This window comes from Nasonia vitripennis (genome assembly GCF_009193385.2).
Source record: "Nasonia vitripennis strain AsymCx chromosome 1 unlocalized genomic scaffold, Nvit_psr_1.1 chr1_random0003, whole genome shotgun sequence".
In the NCBI taxonomy this organism is placed as follows: Eukaryota; Metazoa; Arthropoda; class Insecta; order Hymenoptera; family Pteromalidae; genus Nasonia; species Nasonia vitripennis.
Window position 1 is genome coordinate 2,595,215 of NW_022279589.1, and position 22,848 is coordinate 2,618,062.

General features: G+C 34.1%; 1 protein-coding gene across 24 annotated transcripts in view; it reads right to left on the reverse strand.

The window, feature by feature from the left end:
* The window catches only part of LOC100678131 (carcinine transporter), a 440,470-nt gene that overhangs the window by 273,957 nt on the left and 143,665 nt on the right, over positions 1-22,848 (reverse strand). For 14 of the 24 annotated variants that reach the window (XM_032601262.1, XM_031930835.1, XM_031930869.1 and 11 more), the window contains 4 exons: positions 22,013-22,339; positions 19,201-19,294; positions 18,513-18,860; positions 14,765-15,176 (listed from right to left, as the gene is read on the reverse strand). The exons of the other annotated variants lie outside the window; for them this stretch is intronic. In XM_032601262.1, coding sequence (XP_032457153.1) covers positions 14,783-15,176; positions 18,513-18,860; positions 19,201-19,294; positions 22,013-22,337 — 1,161 coding nt within the window. In that variant the 5' untranslated portion in view covers positions 22,338-22,339 and the 3' untranslated portion in view covers positions 14,765-14,782. Of the gene's footprint in view, positions 1-14,764; positions 15,177-18,512; positions 18,861-19,200; positions 19,295-22,012; positions 22,340-22,848 lie in introns of those variants that run through there. 24 annotated transcript variants of the gene reach the window in all.

Genomic DNA, 22,848 nt, shown 5'->3' on the forward strand with positions numbered 1-22,848 from the left:
TAGAAACACTGCGCAAGCACCACAATAACACAAACACTTCACATTATCTCTTATCTCTCAATCTATCTCTTTCATCACACATTACAAAAATGGGTAAAAATCCTGCTGCCGAGGAGGATGCGGGAGCGATGACAACTGCCCCGAAAGGGGATGTGTAGAATGATTCGTCACCTGGTCTTACGCGGTAACGATGCCAGCGAAGGCGCGCTGCCTTGCAGGGGGGCGTTAGGATGCGAGAATGAAACCGTAGTGTGTCTGACGACGAATTGACACTGTACTCGTCAAAGTCGGAAAGCTCTCATACTTAGTTCTAGAGAGGTATGGGGGTTATCACCTCTAGAACGGTGGACTCACCTGCGATCGGAACAGGATCCGAAACGCGCGGGTTTAACATAACATCATGGCTCAAAAAAATCAAATCCGAACCAAAAAGGGACTTAAGGGTCGGAACTTGGAATGTTCGCAGTCTATACAGAGCAGGTGCGTTTAAAGAACTCGTAAAGGAAGCTGATAGGTACAATCTAGATTTGGTAGCAATACAGGAATCGCGGTGGCCAGATGGCGGAGTACTAGCATCGGGTAACTTCACGTACCTGTATGGGGCCGGGAGCGGGGGATCTCTAGGCACCGGATTTCTCGTAAGCAAAAGCATCATACATTCGGTTAAAAGTTTTAAATCCATCAATGATAGGCTCTCGTACATCATTATCGAAGGTGAATGGTATAGATATGTATTTATTAATGTACACTGTCCTACGGAGGACAAAGAAGAAGAAGCTAAGGATCTCTATTACGAAACTTTAGAGCAGGTAATCGACCAGTTCGCGTCTTACGACACAAGAATAGTATTAGGCGATTTCAATGCTAAAATAGGTAGGGAGGAAATGTTTAGGCCTACTATAGGTAAGGAAAGCCTGCACGAAGCCAGCAATGATAACGGTATTAGGGTCATAAATTTCGCAGCGGCAAAAGATCTTATAATCAAAACTACGTGTTTTAAGCACAAGAACATACACAAGGCAACGTGGACATCGCCGGACGGGGCCACACAGAACCAAATTGATCATTTCCTCATTGAAAAAAGACGTCATACTAATGTTCTTGACGTAAGGGCTTACAGAGGGGCAGATAGCGACTCGGACCACTTCCTAGTAGTAGCCAAATTAAGAGCTAGACTGGTAGCGAATCAAAATAGTAAGCGAGCAAACAAGGTAGAAAGCTTCGATATTGAGAAACTACGAGATAGAACAGAGCGAATTAGGTACCAGATAGAAATTAATAACAGGTTTCAGGCACTTAAAGAAGCAAACACATCGCCGGAGGGGAATGACGAACCGAATAGCTTATGGGGAGACATAAAAAAAACGGTAAAAGAGGCCGCGAACAAAGTACTGGGTAAAAAGAAAAAGCCAAAGAGCAAACCATGGTTTGACGAAGAGTGCGAACTCTGGTTTGAAAGGCGCAAAAAGGCTAAATTAGATAGCTTACAAAATAGAAGCGATAGGACCGTAGAAGAGTATTCTAACGTAAGGAAACAGACGAGCGCGATCTACAGAAATAAGAAGCGGGAGTATCAAAAGATCTTATTAGGAGAATAGAAAATAACAGTAAGGAAAATAACCCCCGCGAAATGTACAGAGGGATTAACGCCATCAGAAAGGGTTTTAGGAGTAGAGCGCAATTGATGAAGGACGAAAACGGGGACCTCGTAACAAATGACAACGAATTACTGTCGCTGTGGAAAAATTATTTCGATAAATTATTAAACGTGCACGAAAATTGCGAAGAATTAGGGGACGAAATTCACACTGCTGAACCCCACGTGGAGGAACCGAGCTACCAATAAGTAGAGGTCGCGATTAAAAAACTAAAAAACAACAAAGCCGCGAGAAATGACTCTATACCAGCTGAGTTACTCAAATATGGGGGCGTCGAGCTCACTTTCAAAATCTATAAACTAGTATGTGCCATCTGGAAAAATGAAACAATACCCGAAAATTGGAAGGAATCTATCATTATACCGATTTTTAAAAAGGGGGATAAGACAGACTGCAATAACTATAGGGGTATTTCACTTTTAGCAACGTGCTACAAAGTTCTGTCAAACGTAATACAAGCTAGACTCACTCCATTCGCGGAAGATATAGTAGGAGATTATCAGTGCGGATTTCGGCGCAACAGATCGACGAGCGATCAAATGTTTACCATAAGACAGTTGTTAGAGAAAAAATGGGAATTTTGCGAAACCATACACCAACTATTTATAGATTTTAAAAAAGCGTACGACTCTATTAAGCGAAGCAAAATGTATCAAATTCTAGTACTTCTCGGTGTACCGAAAAAACTCGTGAGATTAATTCAAATATGTCTGAACGGAAGCACGGGAAAGGTCCGAGTAGGCGGTAATGTATCAGAACCCTTCATGATACGCGATGGTTTAAAACAAGGGGATGGGCTCTCTACGGTGCTGTTCAACTTAACGTTAGAGTATGCCGTTAGAAAAATGCAGGTTAGCCAGATGGGCGCAACGCTTAATGGAACAACGCAGATACTAGGCTACGCAGATGATTTGGATATACTGGGGGATTGTAGGGAAACGGTAGCAAGAAACGCGGAAATCCTCATAAAAGCGGTGGAGTATACAGGGTTAGAAGTGAGTGAATCAAAAACAAATTACATGATTGTGGATAAGCTAGGCATCTGCAGAGGGGAGGAAGATCTCAGAGTTGGGAATTTTACTTTTGAAAAGGTTAGCGAATTCAGGTATCTGGGTACGACTATAAATGATAGAAACGAGATTAATGTCGAAATAAATAAGAGACTCCATTCGGGCAATGCTTGCTTCAACGCCGTGAGTAATTTACTTAAGTCGAGGCTGTTGTCTAAAAACGTTAAAATAAGAATATACAGGACAATAATACTGTCGGTGGTTATGTACGGGTGCGAAACGTGGGCTCTCACTAAGCAGGCGGACAACCGTTTTAGGGTATATGAAAATAAAGTCTTGCGAAAAATATACGGGCCGAAGAAAGATGAAGAAACCGGGGAATGGAGGAGACTACACAATGATGAGTTACACAATCTGTACGCGTCACCAAATATTAACAGAATAATAAAATCGCGCAGATTGGGATGGGCAGGGCACGTAGCGAGAATGGGAGACAACCGTACGGCAGCGCGTGTCATGAAGGGCAGGCCGATGGTAACGCGACCTCTAGGTAGACCTAGACGTAGATGGGAGGACAACGTAAAAGCGGATCTAGTAGAAATAGGACGGGTGGGTGTCGATCGGAGAGGTGCATCTTGGGTGGGGTTGACACAAGATAGGGCAGCGTGGAAGGCTTGCGTAGATGAGGCGATGAACTTTCAAGTTCCAAATGCCATGAAAAAAAAAAAAAAAAAAAATTGAGTGTGTCTCTCCCTCTCCTTTTTTTACATTCTTTGTGCTTAATTATAATTCACTAAATAATGGATAATACCACATAGTATACATAAATAATCAATAATAGCAAAGCATATCCTTAAAATATCTGTATAATTACATTTTTTGTATCGCAATTTTTCATTTTTCAAACTATGTACCAAATGATAAGTATATCTCATCAGACGAAGAAAGTTACACACCTGAAAGAAAAAAGCGTCGTCCACGATGTTACGACGCTCAAGGTGAAAACGGCAAAGGCAAGCATGGAGCGCTGAAGAAAAAAAAGCACTGTCAGTTTTTCACGAAAGAACATTAAAAGGCATCAAAATTGTTGGTGACGAAATCAATGAAGTGATACAAAATAATCCAACCATGGTTAAAAATAAACTAAAAGTAACTGACGTAAGAAGCCAGCTGCAGGCATGGAAAAAAAAAAGAAAACCAGACAGTATCAACTGAAGCCAAATACTCTAAAGAAAATGTTAAATCCGATCCAAATCTTAGTATTTATCATAGATTATAAACTGTACAATCCAGTACAAAACGTATATCCCGCTTAATTTTTCCATAAATTTAAAATCGAATTACACTGTTTTATGACATATTGGAAATCAATCGTCTAATCCCCAAAAGCCAAACATATAACTGATTTCTCTCTTAGCATTATAAATTCTTCCCGTACAGAGCTGAAAAACGCGACCTGCTAAGTGTGTCATGTGTAAGACTCAAATATCCCTAATAACTATTAATAGAAAAATTGGTTCTTAAAAAAATAGCAAATATGTTTTTTTTAAACACAGTTTCCAAACTTATAATAATACTAACTCGATAGTCACGCTTGCATCACGTAAAAATAAGATAATACATTTAGTAAAAAGATGATTAAAAATAAAAAACCTAAATTCGCCTGTGTTGTTATAATTCTTCTCGTACAACGCTGGAAATCGCCACGTGTTGAGCATGTCATGATACGTTTGTGGATAATACTGATGGACTCTACTAAATAATAATAAAAGAATTGAGTTAGAAAAAATGTGTAAATTTCCTTTTGTGAGGGTTATTTTTTAAGCATACGTAAAAATAAGTTTATATTCCTATAGAATACTAAATTTATGAATAATCTTGCTTATAACCTAAATAAACCTGTGATTTACATTTAGGAAAGAGCTTATCCAAAAACATATGTCCGATTTTCTCTTAGCATTATCAATTGTTCTCGTACAGAGCTGTAAAGCGCCACCTGCCAAGCGTGTCTTGTGTAAAATTCATATGCTCCGATATACATTAATAAAAAAATAGGATTTGAATAAATTTGCAAACACATTTTCCCGATGGTCCTTTTTCACACCTACGTAGAAAGTTAGTTTATACCTCTTTAAAATACTAAATCTATGAGAAATCCTTCTTAAGGGGACACAACACCTTTAAACCCTGAAAAAAAACACTAAGAAAAATTCATCAATTTTAAGTTAATCGTTTGAAATTTTTTATAGATATATTTAGCATAAATACCTTTAATTTCATCATGCTCAAACCATCATTACCCCTGCTGGCCCATTGTGGCACTCGGTGCAAGAATTTGTGAACTTTTTCACTGTCCGTAGGATTCCAAGTGAACGAATGGTTTTTTGTACACTTGAACTTTTGGTATGAATGCAGGGATTTTAATTTGAATGTTTAGAAATAATTTGGCGATGAAACAACTATTTTTTTTCTTTTTTTCGCATATTTTGGCACCTTTTTGTGTATAACACCTTTTCTAAACAGCCAGATCAAAATCCCTGCATTCATACCAGAAATAAAGGTGTACAAAGTATCATCCTGGAGTTTCAGCCCAAAAGAACCATGCGTTCACTTTGAATCCTACGGACAGTGAGCTGAAATCAGTAAAAACAACTTTTAGAGAAATCAACTTTAAAGTTTATGAAGATTATTGAAAGTGTAACTTAAATAAGTGCTTACCAAATCCTTTGAGACCAAGTTTTCTATGTCCCACAGCATAGACCTTGACTCCCTCTTTGCACTCATATTATCAGAAGTCATTTCCAACACCTATATCGAAGGTTATTTCATTTATCTTAAGAATACTAAATATATGAGAATACCTACTTGTATCATGTAAAAATAATGTCATGAAATAAGCAAAGAAATTATTTAAAATATAAAGTCTCTTTAGACTACTAAATCTATGAGTATATCTGCTTGCATCATGTTGAAACGATATCATACAATTAGCAAAGAAATTGTTTAAAATTAAAAGCTTAAAATTTCTTTTGTTGTTATTAATTCATTTCGTACAGATCTAAAATTTGCTACCTGCTAGAGACGTATGGTGCGTGATATTCTGATGTTCTGATAAATATTAATATAGGATTTGGTTTTTAAAGGATTTGCTAATCATTTTTCCGATGGCCATTTTTAACACCTACATAAAAGTTTAGTTTATGTCTTTTTGGACTACTAAATCTATGAAAATACCTACTTGCATCATGTTAAAACGATGTCATACATTTAGCAAAGGAAATATTTAAAGTTTAAAGCTTAAAACCTCTTTTGTTGTTATTAATTCGATTCGTACAGAGCTAAAATTCGCTACCTGCTAGACGTATGGTGCGTGATATTCTGATTTTCTGATAAATATTAATGGAGAAGTTGGTTTTTAAAGAATTTACAAATCATTTTTCCGATGGTCATTTTTCACACCTATGTAGAAGGTTAAATTATGTCTCTTTAGACTACTAAATCTATGAAAATACCTACGTGCATCATGTTAAAATGATGTCATACATTTAGCAACGAAATTGTTTAAAATGTAAAGCCAAGTTTCTTTTTGTTATTATTAATTTTTCTCGTTCAATGCTGGAAAGCTCTACCTGCCGAGCGTGTCATGTGTAACATTCAACGGATCTGTATATGTTAATGGAAAAATTGGTTCTTCAAGATTCTGCAAACTCATTTTTCCGATGGTCATTTTTAACACCTACGTAGAAGTTTAGTTTATATCACTTTAGACTACTAAATCTATGAAAATCCCTACTTGCATCATTTTAAAACGATGTCATACATTTAGCAAAGGAAATATTTAAAATTAAAAGCTTAAAATCTCTTTTGTTGTTATTAATTCGGTTCGTACAGAGCTAAACTTCGCTACCTGCTAGACGTATGGTGCGTGTTACTCTGATTTTCTGATAAATATTAATGGAGAAGTTGGTTTTTAAAGAATTTACAAATCATTTTTCTTATGGTCATTTTTCACACCTATGTAGAGGGATAAATTATGTCTCTTTAGACTACTAAATCTATGAAAATACCTACGTGCATCATGTTAAAATGATGTCATACATTTAGCAAAGGAAATATTTAAAATTTAAAGCTTAAAATCTCTTTTGTTGTTATTAATTCATTTCGTACAGAGCTAAAATTCGCTACCTGCTAGACGTATGGTGCGTGATATTCTGATTTTCTGATAAATATTAATGGAGAAGTTGGTTTTTAAAGAATTTACAAATCATTTTTCCGATGGTCATTTTTCACACCTATGTAGAAGGTTAAATTATGTCTCTTTAGACTACTAAATCTATGAAAATACCTACGTGCATCATGTTAAAATGATGTCATACATTTAGCAACGAAATTGTTTAAAATGTAAAGCCAAGTTTCTTTTTGTTATTATTAATTTTTCTCGTTCAATGCTGGAAAGCTCTACCTGCCGAGCGTGTCATGTGTAACATTCAACGGATCTGTATATGTTAATGGAAAAATTGGTTCTTCAAGATTCTGCAAACTCATTTTTCCGATGGTCATTTTTAACACCTACGTAGAAGTTTAGTTTATATCACTTTAGACTACTAAATCTATGAAAATCCCTACTTGCATCATTTTAAAACGATGTCATACATTTAGCAAAGGAAATATTTAAAATTAAAAGCTTAAAATCTCTTTTGTTGTTATTAATTCGGTTCGTACAGAGCTAAACTTCGCTACCTGCTAGACGTATGGTGCGTGTTACTCTGATTTTCTGATAAATATTAATGAAGAAGTTGGTTTTTAAAGAATTTACAAATCATTTTTCTAATGGTCATTTTTCACACCTATGTAGAGGGATAAATTATGTCTCTTTAGACTACTAAATCTATGAAAATACCTACGTGCATCATGTTAAAATGATGTCATACATTTAGCAAAGGAAATATTTAAAATTTAAAGCTTAAAATCTCTTTTGTTGTTATTAATTCATTTCGTACAGAGCTAAAATTCGCTACCTGCTAGACGTATGGTGTGTGTTACTCTGATGTTCTGATAAATATTAATGGAGAAGTTGGTTTTTAAAGAATTTACAAATCATTTTTCTAATGGTCATTTTTCACACCTATGTAGAGAGTTAAATTATGCCTCTTTAGACTACTAAATCTATGAAAATACCTACTTGCATCATGTTAGAAGGATGTCATACATTTAGTAAAGGAAATATTTAAAATTTAAAGCTTAAAATCTCTTTTGTTGTTATTAATTCATTTCGTACAGAGCTAAAATTCGCTACCTGCTAGACGTATTGTGTGTGATACTCTGATGTTCTGATAAATATTAATGGAGAAGTTGGTTTTTAAAGGATTTGCAAATCATTTTTCCGATGGTCATTTTTAACACCTACGTAGAAGTTTAGTTTATATCACTTTAGACTACTAAATCTATGAAAATCCCTACTTGCATCATTTTAAAACGATGTCATACATTTAGCAAAGCAAATATTTAAAATTAAAAGCTTAAAATCTCTTTTGTTGTTATTAATTCGTTTCGTACAGAGCTAAACTTCGCTACCTGCTAGACGTATGGTGCGTGTTACTCTGATTTTCTGATAAATATTAATGGAGAAGTTGGTTTTTAAAGAATTTACAAATCATTTTTCTTATGGTCATTTTTGACACCTATGTAGAGGGATAAATTATGTCTCTTTAGACTACTAAATCTATGAAAATACCTACGTGCATCATGTTAAAATGATGTCATACATTTAGCAAAGGAAATATTTAAAATTTAAAGCTTAAAATCTCTTTTGTTGTTATTAATTCATTTCGTACAGAGCTAAAATTCGCTACCTGCTAGACGTATGGTGTGTGTTACTCTGATGTTCTGATAAATATTAATGGAGAAGTTGGTTTTTAAAGAATTTACAAATCATTTTTCTAATGGTCATTTTTCACACCTATGTAGAGGGTTAAATTATGCCTCTTTAGACTACTAAATCTATGAAAATACCTACTTGCATCATGTTAGAAGGATGTCATACATTTAGTAAAGGAAATATTTAAAATTTAAAGCTTAAAATCTCTTTTGTTGTTATTAATTCGTTTCGTACAGAGCTAAAATTCGCTACCTGCTAGACGTATGGTATGTGTTACTCTGATGTTCTGATAAATATTAATGGAGAAGTTGGTTTTTAAAGGATTTGCAAATCATTTTTCCGATGGTCATTTTTCACACCTATGTAGAAGTTTAAATTATGTCTCTTTAGACTACTAAATCTATGAAAATACCTACGTGCATCATGTTAAAATGATGTCATACCTTTAGCAAAGGAAATATTTAAAATTTAAAGCTTAAAATCTCTTTTGTTGTTATTAATTCATTTCGTACAGATCTAAAATTCGCTACCTGCTAGACGTATGGTGTGTGTTACTCTGATGTTCTGATAAATATTAATGGAGAAGTTGGTTTTTAAAGAATTTCCAAATCATTTTTCTAATGGTCATTTTTCACACCTATGTAGAGGGTTAAATTATGTCTCTTTAGACTACTAAATCTAAGAATATACCTACGTGCATCATGTTAAAATGATGTCATACATTTAGCAAAGGAAATATTTAAAATTTAAAGCTTAAAATCTCTTTTGTTGTTATTAATTCATTTCGTACAGAGCTAAAATTCGCTACCTGCTACACGTATGGTGTGTGTTACTCTGATGTTCTGATAAATATTAATATAGGATTTGGTTTTTAAAGGATTTGCTAATCATTTTTCCGATGGCCATTTTTAACACCTACGTAAAAGTTTTGTTTATGTCTCTTTGGACTACTAAATCCATGAAAATACCTACGTGCATAATGTTCAAACGATGTGATACAATTAGCAAAGAGATTACTTAAAATCTCTTTTGTTGTTATTAATTCATTTCGTACAGGGCTAAAATTCGCTACCTGCTAGACGTATTGTGTGTGATACTCTGATGTTCTGATAAATATTATTGGAGTTGATATTTAAAGGATTTGCAAATCATTTTTCCGATGGTCATTTTTCACACCTATGTAGAGGGTTAAATTATGTCTCTTTAGACTACTAAATCTATGAAAATACCTACGTGCATCATGTTAAAATGATGTCATACATTTAGCAAAGGAAATATTTAAAATTTAAAGCTTAAAATCTCTTTTGTTGTTATTAATTCATTTCGTACAGAGCTAAAATTCGCTACCTGCTAGACGTATTGTGTGTGATACTCTGATGTTCTGATAAATATTATTGGAGTTGATATTTAAAGGATTTGCAAATCTTTTTTCCGATGGCCATTTTTAACACCTACGTAAAAGTTTTGTTTATGTCTCTTTGGACTACTAAATCCATGAAAATACCTACGTGCATCATGTTAAAACGATGTGATACAATTATTAAAGAGATTACTTAAAATCTCTTTTGTTGTTATTAATTCGTTTCGTACAGAGCTAAAATTCGCTACCTGCTAGACGTATTGTGTGTGATACTCTGATGTTCTGATAAATATTATTGGAGTTGATATTTAAAGGATTTGCAAATCATTTTTCCGATGGTCATTTTTCACACCTATGTAGAAGGTTAAATTATGTCTCTTTAGACTACTAAATCTATGAAAATACCTACTTGCACCATTTTAAAACGATGTCATACATTTAGTAAAGGAAATATTTAAAATTTAAAGCTTAAAATCTCTTTTGTTGTTATTAATTTATTTCGTACAGAGCTAAAATTTGCTACCTGCTAGACGTATGGCGTGTGATATTCTGATGTTCTGATAAATATTAATATAGGATTTGGTTTTTAAAGGATTTGCTAATCATTTTTCCGATGGCCATTTTTAACACCTACGTAAAAGTTTTGTTTATGTCTCTTTGGACTACTAAATCCATGAAAATACCTACGTGCATAATGTTCAAACGATGTGATACAATTAGCAAAGAGATTACTTAAAATCTCTTTTGTTGTTATTAATTCATTTCGTACAGGGCTAAAATTCGCTACCTGCTAGACGTATTGTGTGTGATACTCTGATGTTCTGATAAATATTATTGGAGTTGATATTTAAAGGATTTGCAAATCATTTTTCCGATGGTCATTTTTCACACCTATGTAGAAGGTTAAATTATGTCTCTTTAGACTACTAAATCTATGAAAATACCTACTTGCATCATTTAAAAACGATGTCATACATTTAGCAAAGGAAATATTTAAAATTAAAAGCTTAAAATCTCTTTTGTTGTTATTAATTCGTTTCGTACAGAGCTAAAATTCGCTACCTGCTAGACGTATGGTGTGTGTTACTCTGATTTTCTGATAAATATTAATGGATAAGTTGGTTTTTAAAGAATTTACCAATCATTTTTCTAATGGTCATTTTTCACACCTATGTAGAGGGTTAAATTATGTCTCTTTAGACTACTAAATCTATGAAAATACCTACGTGCATCATGTTAAAATGATGTCATACATTTAGCAAAGGAAATATTTAAAATTTAAAGCTTAAAATCTCTTTTGTTGTTATTAATTCATTTCGTACAGAGCTAAAATTCGCTACCTGCTAGACGTATTGTGTGTGATACTCTGATGTTCTGATAAATATTATTGGAGTTGATATTTAAAGTATTTGCAAATCATTTTTCCGATGGCCATTTTTAACACCTACGTAAAAGTTTTGTTTATGTCTCTTTGGACTACTAAATCCATGAAAATACCTACGTGCATCATGTTAAAACGATGTGATACAATTATTAAAGAGATTACTTAAAATCTCTTTTGTTGTTATTAATTCGTTTCGTACAGAGCTAAAATTCGCTACCTGCTAGACGTATGGTATGTGTTACTCTGATGTTCTGATAAATATTAATGGAGAAGTTGGTTTTTAAAGAATTTACGAAACATTTTTCTAATGGTCATTTTTCACACCTATGTAGAGGGTTAAATTATGTCTCTTTAGACTACTAAATCTATGAAAATACCTACGTGCATCATGTTAAAATGATGTCATACATTTAGCAAAGGAAATATTTAAAATTTAAAGCTTAAAATCTCTTTTGTTGTTATTAATTCATTTCGTACAGAGCTAAAATTCGCTACCTGCTAGACGTATTGTGTGTGATACTCTGATGTTCTGATAAATATTATTGGAGTTGATATTTAAAGTATTTGCAAATCATTTTTCCGATGGCCATTTTTAACACCTACGTAAAAGTTTTGTTTATGTCTCTTTGGACTACTAAATCCATGAAAATACCTACGTGCATCATGTTAAAACGATGTGATACAATTATTAAAGAGATTACTTAAAATCTCTTTTGTTGTTATTAATTCGTTTCGTACAGAGCTAAAATTCGCTACCTGCTAGACGTATGGTATGTGTTACTCTGATGTTCTGATAAATATTAATGGAGAAGTTGGTTTTTAAAGAATTTGCTAATCATTTTTCTAATGGTCATTTTTGACACCTATGTAGAAGATTAAATTATGTCTCTTTAGACTACTAAATCTATGAAAATACCTACGTGCATCATGTTAATATAATGTCATACATTTAGCAAAGAAATTGTTTAAAATCTAAAGCCTAGTTTCTTTTTGTTGTTATTAATTTTTCTCGTTCAGTGCTGGAAGGCTCCAACTGCTGAGTGTGCCATGTGTAACATTCAACGGATCTGGATATATTAATGGAAAAATTGGTTCTTCAAGATTCTGCAAACTCATTTTTCCGATGGTCATTTTTCACACCTACGTAGAAGTTTAGTTTATGTCACTTTAGACTACTAAATCTATGAAAATACCTACTTGCATCATGTTAAAACGATGTCATACATTTAGCAAAAGAAATATTTAAAATTTAAAGCTTAAAATCTCTTCTGTTGTTATTAATTCATTTCGTACAGAGCTAAAATTCGCTACCCGCTAGACGTATGGTGTGTGACATTCTGATGTTCTGATAAATATATATAAATAAATAATAAATATTAATATAGGATTTGGTTTTTAAAGGATTTGCTAATCATTTTTCTAATGGTCATTTTTGACACCTATGTAGAAGATTAAATTATGTCTCTTTAGACTACTAAATCTATGAAAATACCTACGTGCATCATGTTAATATAATGTCATACATTTAGCAAAGAAATTGTTTAAAATCTAAAGCCTAGTTTCTTTTTGTTGTTATTAATTTTTCTCGTTCAGTGCTGGAAGGCTCTAACTGCTGAGTGTGTCATGTGTAACATTCAACGGATCTGGATATATTAATGGAAAAATTGGTTCTTCAAGATTCTGCAAACTCATTTTTCCGATGGTCATTTTTCACACCTACGTAGAAGTTTAGTTTATGTCACTTTAGACTACTAAATCTATGAAGATACCTACTTGCATCATGTTAAAACGATGACACACATTTAGCAAAGGAAATATTTAAAATTTAAAGCTTAAAATCTCTCATGTTGTTATTAATTCATTTCGTACAGAGCTAAAATTCGCTACCTGCTAGACGTATGGTATGTGATACTCTGATGTTCTGATAAATATTAATGGAGAAGTTGGTTTTTAAAGGATTTACAAATCATTTTTCACACCTATGTAGAAGGTTAAATGACGTCTCTTCAGACTACTAAATCTATGAAAATACATACGTGCATCATGTTAAAATGATGTCATACATTTAACATAGAAATTGTTTAAAATCTAAAACCTAGTTTCTTTTTGTTGTTATTAATTTTCCTCGTTCAGTGCTGGGAAGCTCTACCTGCTGAGCGTGTCATATGTAACATTCATCGGATCTGTATATATTAATGGAAAAATTGGTTCTTCAAGATTCTGCAAACTCATTTTTCCAATGGTCATTTTTAACACCTACGTAGAAGTTTAGTTTATGTCACTTTAGACTACTAAATCTATGAAAATACCTACTTGCATCATGTTAAAACGATGTCATACATTTAGCAAAGGAAATATTTAAAATTTAAAGCTTAAAATCTCTTCTGTTGTTATTAATTCATTTCGTACAGAGCTAAATTTCGCTACCCGCTAGACGTATGGTGTGTGATATTCTGATGTTCTGATAAATATATATAAATAAATAATAAATATTAATATAGGATTTGGTTTTTAAAGGATTTGCTAATCATTTTTCCGGTGGCCATTTTTAACACCTACGTAAAAGTTTAGTTTATGTCTCTTTGGACTACTAAATGTATGAAAATACCTACGTGCATCATGTTAAAACGATGTGATACAATTAGCAAAGAGATTACTTAAAATTAAAAGCCAAAAATCTCTTTTGTTGTTATTAATTCATTTCGTACAGAGCTAAAATTCGCTACCTGCTAGACGTATGGTGTGTGATACTCTGATGTTCTGATAATTATTAATATTGGAGTAGGTTTTTAAAGGATTTGCAAATCATATTTCTAATGGTCATTTTTAACACCTACGTAGAAGTTTAGTTTATGTCTCTTTAGACTACTAAATCTTTGAAAATACCTACTTGCATCATGTTAAAACGATGTCATAGATTTAGCAATGAGATTATTTAAAATCAAACGCCTAATTTCTTTTTTGTTGTTATTAATTCTTCTCGTTCAGTGCTGGAAAGCTCTACCTGCTGAGCGTGTCATGTGTCGATGGTAATTTTTAACACCTACGTAGAAGTTTAGTTTATGTCTCTTTAGACTACTAAATCTATGAAAATACGTACGTGCATCATGTTAAAACGATGTGATACAATTAGCGAAGAGATTACTTAAAATTAAAAGCCTAAAATCTGTTTTGTTGTTATTAATTTATTTCGTACAAAGCTAAAAATCGCTACCTGCTAGGCGTATTGTGTGTGATACTCTGATGTTCTGATAAATATTAATGGAGTTGGTATTTAAAGGATTTGCAAATCATCGACACAATCTCCTTAACTATCATATATGCTTGCTCAAGGGATCGTGGGTGTTTTTAGCGGGAAAAGTACCCTGGATACCGGCTGTTTTAAGGCGGTTTTTTCTCCAGAATTTACCTACAGTGTAAATATAGATTTTCCCTTGTCTCTTCGCGGTGATAAATGAATAAAAAAATACACGATTCTGTTTGTCTTTTAATTTATTTTGTAAGAATACTTTCATTTTTTTCACACGTAATGCATTCGCACTCATCATCACTGAAACAATTTTCTCCATAAGAGCAAGTGATTTCGTCTCCACAATCAACTTCACTAATTATTTCAAAACAGACTGTCTTTTTGGATTTCAGACAATTAAATCTAGTGTTTGAGTTACAGTCGTTATTTACAAAGGATGCTGGACCTAACCAGATTTGCATTTTGTTATTACTAGAGTTTTTAATGATTGAAAAATCAAGACGATTTTCTGTTAAATATTGCAGTTCTTGATCATTTAAATTAATCTTATTCCCATTTAATTCATGAATTACTGCATTTCTGTGCCACTTTTTTGTAGCACATATTTTGACACCAACGTTTTTCTCGTATGAGTACCTAAAATAATTAAACTTTTTTAATTTTGAAAAATCATTTTGATAAATATTTTAAAATTATGTTATAAATAATAAAATATGAATTTTTATTAATAAATTAAAAATATAATATTCATATATACAACAGTAAGATGAAAATTAAGATTTAGTCCACTTTTTTATGATAATTATTTCAAATATTGTAAGTAATGCGATTAATGTATTTATTACACTTAATCCGGTAATCATGAGTGCCTTAAATATCTTATTTTGACTCACACCAAAATCTCATTTACAATTATTGAACAAAATTTTAAAGGAAAAATATATTGTGTATTAAGGGCAGAAAGTAACCGATTACAGGCGAGTGTAAAAGTTTCTACCCGGGCAAAGCTAGGGTGGCAATCACATTCGTCAGATCATTTTCTTGCCGCCCGTGGTGCACACGTTAATTTTTGTCCAATACTTGCACTGGAAGTTTGTTTTAGAGGGCATGGAATGAAGGGCGAAAAGTAGCTTTATTTTCCGCTTTATCGCGGAAATGAGAGCCCTAGGTCAGAAAGTAAGTACTTTTCCGCCCTAGGGCTTACATTTCGCTTAAGGAGCGGTTACACCAAATTTTCGAACTTTTTTATTTCATTGTAATATTTTCTCAAATTTCGCACCCATATTTGGTATAAAAAAAGAGGAAGATACCTAAATTTTTAGCTATTTTTATAAATTTTGTAATGAAATAATACAAAAAAACTGTTAAATAATGGGATTACTTGCAAAAGTCTCTTGCGCACTAGGTTTCGACTAAAGCCAAAAAATTAATGGTGAATGTTTTTATTTATCTAACATGAACCAAGTTCAATACACCTACTTTTAAAAAAAGCTTTGGAGCATTTTTGACATAGTAAAAACTGATTTTTGATCCAAAATTTTGAAGTAATCCCATTATTTAACAGTTTTTTTGCATTATTTCATTAAAAAATTTATAAAAATTGCTAAAAATTTAGGTATCTTCCTCTTTTTTTTATATCAAATACGGGTGCAAAATTTGCGAAAATATTACAATGAAATATAAAAGTTGAAAAAGTTAAAATATTTGGTAGAACCCTACCTTAAGAGCTCAATTCTCCACCCAAGAGCAGTAAAGAGCCATTTTTCGCTTGGAATACACGCACAAAAAAACGTGCTTTCCGTAAGAGTAGAACAAAAAGTTTTATAAGGGAAAAAAGAGCCCTAGGACGGAAAATTATTACTTTTTTTGCACTTTTTGACTGTGGGCTGACTTTTTGCCTAAGAGCAATAAGTGGCACTTTACGACGGATTTCGGTGCAGGCAGGACTAAAACTTCAATTTCTATTGTTCACCCAATTTACATGCTTATTAAAACATGTTTTCGGTGAAGACTGTACAAAAAGAAAATTTTGGATTAAATAGTTAATTTCTTGGAGAGGTTGGAGTACCTGATTGAGAAGAGGATCACTAGGAATTACTACAAGGTTTAGGCTAGGAAGCGAGATAAGAGGCAATAAATATTGGAGGATAGAAGAAGAGAGGAAATGCAGGATGTGTGGAAAAGAAGAGGAAACGCTGAAACACGTGGTGGAAGAATGCGAGGAAACGAAAATATCACGGACGAAATGGCAAGAAGTTTGCGAAGGAAGAAAAACACAAATAGGAATAATAGGAATCCTTAGCAAAATAATCTGGAAAAGGAAAAACAAAGAGAATATGCAAGAGGAGGGATGAACATGGGACAAGAAACAGAAAGAAATTCAAAAAAAGGCGCGCAAAAGCCAACAGGGACTTCGGGAAGAAAAAGCCTAGGAGAGGAACGAAAAAGAAACCAGGAATAGCCGGTTAGGAAGAACAGAGGAGAAGAAGAGGAGGAGGAACAGAGAAACAATTGAGAAAAGGAACGAGAAAGCAACACACGTGGAAATTTGGAGGTTACTAATACAACAGTAAAGCAAGTAGAATCAGAAAAAAGAGGGAAAGATTAAAGAAGAGATAAAAATCAGATAAGGAGAGATGTCAGGCGCCGAGAGAAGAATGGAGAGGGAGCTGAGAGATATGAAGGAGGAGATAAAGGAGTGAAGGATTAAACTGCAGGTGGAGAGAAGTAAAAGAGAAGCAGCGGAAAGGAAGCTGACGGATCTGGAAGGAGTTGTGGAAATTCTAAAAGAATAACTATAAGAGCAGAGGAGAGAAAGGGAGAAGATAAGCAGAATAATAGGTGAATTAAGGAAATGCCAAAAAGGTGGAGATAAAGAAAAGGAGAGAAAGAGAAATAAAGAGGAAGGAGGAGAAAAAGTGAAAAGTGAGGTTAAGTTGGTGAGTTCAAGCAAGAGGAAAAGGATGGAGGAAGGAAAGTTCAAGGTGTGGGAGAGCGGGATCATCGTTCACAGGGGAGATAGATTGAACGAGGAGGAGGATGTGAACGAGTGGCTGGAAAACTTTTTGAGCGGGACGGAATGGGAGATTGACGACACCTACAACAAGGAGACGAAGAAAATAATCTTCGCAAAAATAAGAGATGGAGGAGATTTGAAGGGAGAGAGAAAGGGTAAACGAAGAAGGAGAAATAAGGATGGAACAATGGATGAGCTGGGATGAGAGAAAAGCTAAGAGAGAGGCCATGGCAGTGAGGGAGAGAAAGATAGAAGATGCAGTGAGAAGAGGGGAAGTGTGGAGTTCGATTGGAGAGAGGACCAAGGAAGAATCAGAAAGGTAGAAGCAAAGGAGAGCAGAGACGAGAAGGAGGAGAGAGAAGCCAGAAGAAAGAAGGAAGAGTAGTGAAATAAAAGAATGAAAGTTTATAAATAAATAAAAAACACCGTAAATTGCAATCTAGGTTTAAGTGAAAGTGTAAAGAGTGTTAAAGCTTACATAGTTTACTTTTTATATGAAAAATTGTTAATACCACTGTATAAGCAATAAAGATAATTATTATCATTAGTTAATTTCTTTCTTATGGTATATAATCTGCTTTTTCCCAAAACGCATAAAACGGGCCTTTTTCATGTCTAAAATTAGCATAGAAAATCGTTCGTTTCAATTGTGTTAGAAAAAGCTAGAGCTTATGCGGAGAAAATAGTCTTTTTTCCCCGGTTAAGCGGAAAGAAAGACTTTTCCGTTAATATTAGTTTTTCAGATTTCCACAAACTTAATAATTTTCAAAGAGTTTTCAACTGCGTTGTGCACGGCTTGAAACGCATGATTTCCCCATGCATGAAAAAGGTCCCTCTCATGCCCGTGTTGGAAAAAATATTGTGTGTAAAACGAAAATAAAAGTTATGTTATTTTCTCTCCTTGTTGCAAAATGTATCATATTTTATGCCAAATGAATTTACAGTGTTTAACGTACCTATAGCAACATTGGAAGCAGATTCCACTTTCGGGATTCACTATTTTTAAATAACTCTTTATATGCTTAGTAATTTTTTCGGGCTGAATTTTTAAGTCAAGTAAATAAGTTGTAAGCAAATCTATTAATTTTATGGCTGTCTGATCTACATCATGCTCATCAAGAATATTCTTCATGTTTTCTTCAACTTTATTTTTGAAGTCTGCATTGTTTCTTAATGAATCCAATATTTTTATTGTAACTTTATGTGTAGTTATACATAGGATATATACATCGAGAACAACATATGTAGCCAAAGCATCCAGAATACAGAGTTCCAGTACTCTATTCGTAAGGCAAGTTTGTGGTCTATAAGTGAAGTACATAAAATTCTGTATATAAATATTATTCTTAAAAAATAGTCATGAATTAAAATCATGCAGGCTAATTGGATACGAATAGAATAAACAACAAAAATACTCGTAATCAAAAATCTATAAAGCTAAATTTCAATTAGTTAAATAAACAAAGAAAGCTTGAATAAAAAGTTTAGAATAATGAACATTTTGAGAGTTAAGCTAACATTATTAAATACTGTTAGTATGAAAAAAAATTAATTTAGAAAATAAATTCATCCGATCCAGAGATTTGCTTATTTGATATCAAATACATTATTTTGACGTTTATCCCGTATCTTTGTATAACTTACAATGTCCTAGAATTTTGCGATGAAAGTGGAGCAGATGGATTTGATTGCGTTGACATTTCATAAGCATTTATTCGGTTTTCAACACGATGCAGGGCTGCAAAAAAACAAAATTTTTACAATTTACAAATGTAAATTCTTATAATATTTACAAGAAAGCCCCGTTAAAAATGCCACGTGGTAATGATTTAATACTTAATAATACATGGTTTACTACGTGGTTTTTATGATAAAAAGAAAAGATTTAAAAATTTATTTAATAACACTTATTATATTTTTTGCGATCATTAATGGAAGTACCATGTGGATAATAAGACAAAAAAAGTTTAATACTATTTTATGCAGCGAGGAAATAAAGTGGGCTCCGCGCTTCCTACGCCTAAGTTGTTTGATAAAACTTCTAGCCAAATTCTCCTTGTTTGCCGTGTTTGCATTAGTGTCGTATTATTTTGTGTTCAGAATATTTTGTAACGAGTGGCGAGATATTCATATTCTTGCGCGCTCGTTCATCGCGAGAAGTTAGGTTCGAGGAGAGGGAGGTCGAGAGGGAACTCGAGAACGAAGCCCGGAGAAATCGTAAGACTTTCGCTACCAGCGCGCGAGAAAGGAGCTCATCTCCGAGAAGCCCACTAGTGGGACGGGTTCGACCTGTGTCTATGAGGAATCTGCAAGAGGAGCGCCGACAGGGACCTGGAGGGACACCGCCATCGTTCGAGGGAAAACACTTCCTGACGCCTGGGATCACATTGCCACAGTTAGAGGTGCGAGTCGAGACCGACATCAGCGTAAGTCCTGCGTGTGTTTTCCGCGGAAAAGCCCGAGCGAATCGTCGATGGCCGTTGCTTGTGGCCACCGAGCTTCGGTCCGGTTCGGCCGGTTGTTGCATCTTTCTCGCACCCGTATCATACGCCGTCGCTTTGGGGCGACGCCGTTTTATTCCCCCTGACTCTAGCTACCCAGTTCGAGGCTCGCGGGATACCCTGTAGCCAGTGCAAGTCCGAACGCGAAGAAAGCGAGGTGAGCTTCACTCACCTCGCGTTTAACAACAAGATCTTCTAATCTAAAGAGTGAAGGTTGCACTCCCGGTAACGTGCCAGTTATCGCGTCCGATATATTATAAAACCCCGTTACAATTTTTAAAAATCTTGAATAGTTTAAGAAGTTTAATAATTATAAGAATATTTCTTACATACAACGTCATTCATTTTTATTTTAATGATACGGAATATGAGGATATTTGCCCTGCAAGCTGGATCCAGATGGCGCCAGTAAGCGTCTCGGCTATCATGGCCGCCGCACCTATAACATATGCCAAATACATAGTTGTGCTAGTCTGCCGTGAGCTCAGGACCATGCCTAACGCTAGAGATTGTCGAGAGGGATCGTTATTTAAACTGTCTGCAACGCGAGCAGCGAGACGAGTCAGCCGAGCCGTACTACGATGCATAGCATACGCTTGCATCGTAGACGTAGCTGAGTTGTTAGAGTTTCCGCTTGTTAATCTGGGGGTTTGCGGTTCAAGCCCGCGTCCATTCTTTTTCGCTTTCCGACTCGTTCTCCCCTTCGTCTGTTACAAAACCAATATGATTTTTCGCATAATTATTGCGAATTTCGCAAAACCAAAGGCATTTTTAGAATTTGCAATCAAATTGTGTCCGGTGGTATCGCCGGATGTGCCGACGGAGAGCTTAGTGCTCGTCCATGACAATTGCAAACGTTTTGTGCTACTATTAGTCAGATAAACTCCCAGATATTCGCTATAAGAATAAGTAAGGTAGCCTATTTATATTATTGTAAAAGTGTATATCGACATTAGAGTAGCCAAAATGTTTGCAATATAATTGCGGAACTAAAAATGACTTTGGTTTTGTAAAATTCACAGTCATTATGCGAAAATCATGTTGGTTTAAGGTCATTGTACAGTTCCTGCTAAAAATAGTCCATATAAGTACATTGAAATCGATAAGACATCTTATTGAATTGAATGGTAAGTCTTAATCGCCATTTTCGCATTAAAACTAGATTAAATTCGATAGGGTCAATTGAAGTCGATTCAATTCTATATGAAAAACAATAATTGAAATAAATAGATGGAAAACAGCAATTAAAATCCATTGATTACTCTATAGATTTTAATCGATTCTCATTGACCCAATCTAATTTAATCGAGTTTTATTGCAAAAATCGTGATTAAGACTTACCATTCAATTTGATAAGAGGTCTTATCGATTTCTATGGACTATTTTTAGCAGGAGCTCCTACTTTACCATTGGTAGTGTCATTGCAGTTTTTTAAACCACTCGTTAAATACTGCATGGAATGCACTTAAACTTTCAGGATCGTCTAATCACGTGATAATGAACAGTGGATGACTGACATTTGGCAAAGTTCATATTACATGGTGCAAAATTCAAATAGTTCGAATCAGATATTTTTCGTATCGAGTGTACATGAGTTCGCGGCAGACTAGCGTAGCTATATGTGTTATTATGTTCTAGAGCGGCGGCCATGACAGCCGAGACGCGTACTGGCGCCATCTGGCTCAAACTTGCAGGGCAAACATCTTAATACTATAGAAACTACGTGATTTGAAGTTAGTGCCAAAACAGGTTCGCTTTTGCGCGCTATTTTTACATGTATATGAATTTCTAACCTCAAAAATTAAAAATTGAGAAAATATGATAAGAACGCGCGAAGCCCGTCTAATGTCGCTAGTAATGTGAATATTGCATGTTTGTTACTCTATTTAATAGATGATAAAAAATGATTTTAAGAATAAATTCATAAAAAAATAAATAAATAACTAGCTAGTTACCTTCATAAAAGACTACCTCTTTCTCAGAAAATGAAGACAGATTTTTCAATTCATCTTGTATGTTTATCTTATTACTTTTTAATGTATTTAAATATTCAAGTATTTTTTCTTTGATTAGATATCTGAAAGGTATTAGTAAATCTAAGTACATGAAATACACTTGTTTTATGTCTTCAACGTATATTATTTTTAATATATTTGCCTTAACATTAAAAGGCACTTTTTTAGTACTATTCATGAAGCGGTTGAGATCAGAATTACTACCATTTGCTACTATACTTAAAACAATTAATTTTCTAAGCATAACCACTTGTTGATTATCCATATCTGAAATGGTATATGTTTATTAATATACATATTTAGAATTACTGAAATGTTTCAGTCTTTTCAACAAATACTCATTACAGCTATACTAGTATATACAAGTATTCATTTAATTTTAAATGACAAATTTCAACTTTATTCGATACAAGTGCGAAAGTGTTGATTCTAGCATGAGTGGGAGGTTTGTTGCCTGAGCGAAGCGAGTTACCGCAATCAAACCTTAATAACACCCCTAGTGGAAATAATTGGGTGTGCCAAAGTGTGACAGAGTGTGCGATACTGTGCCAAAGTGTGCGATAATGTACCGAAGTGTGCGATACTGTGCCATACTGTGTCGTACTGTACCAAAGTTTTCAAATTCGGAAATTTGCTGCACTTTGGCATACCTTGGCACACTTTGCCACACTTTGGCACACTTCGACACATATGGGTTTTTCAGAAACAAACATCTTTTTTGTGACACAGTATGGTACGGTATGGCACAGTATGTCACGGTATGGCACAGTATGGCA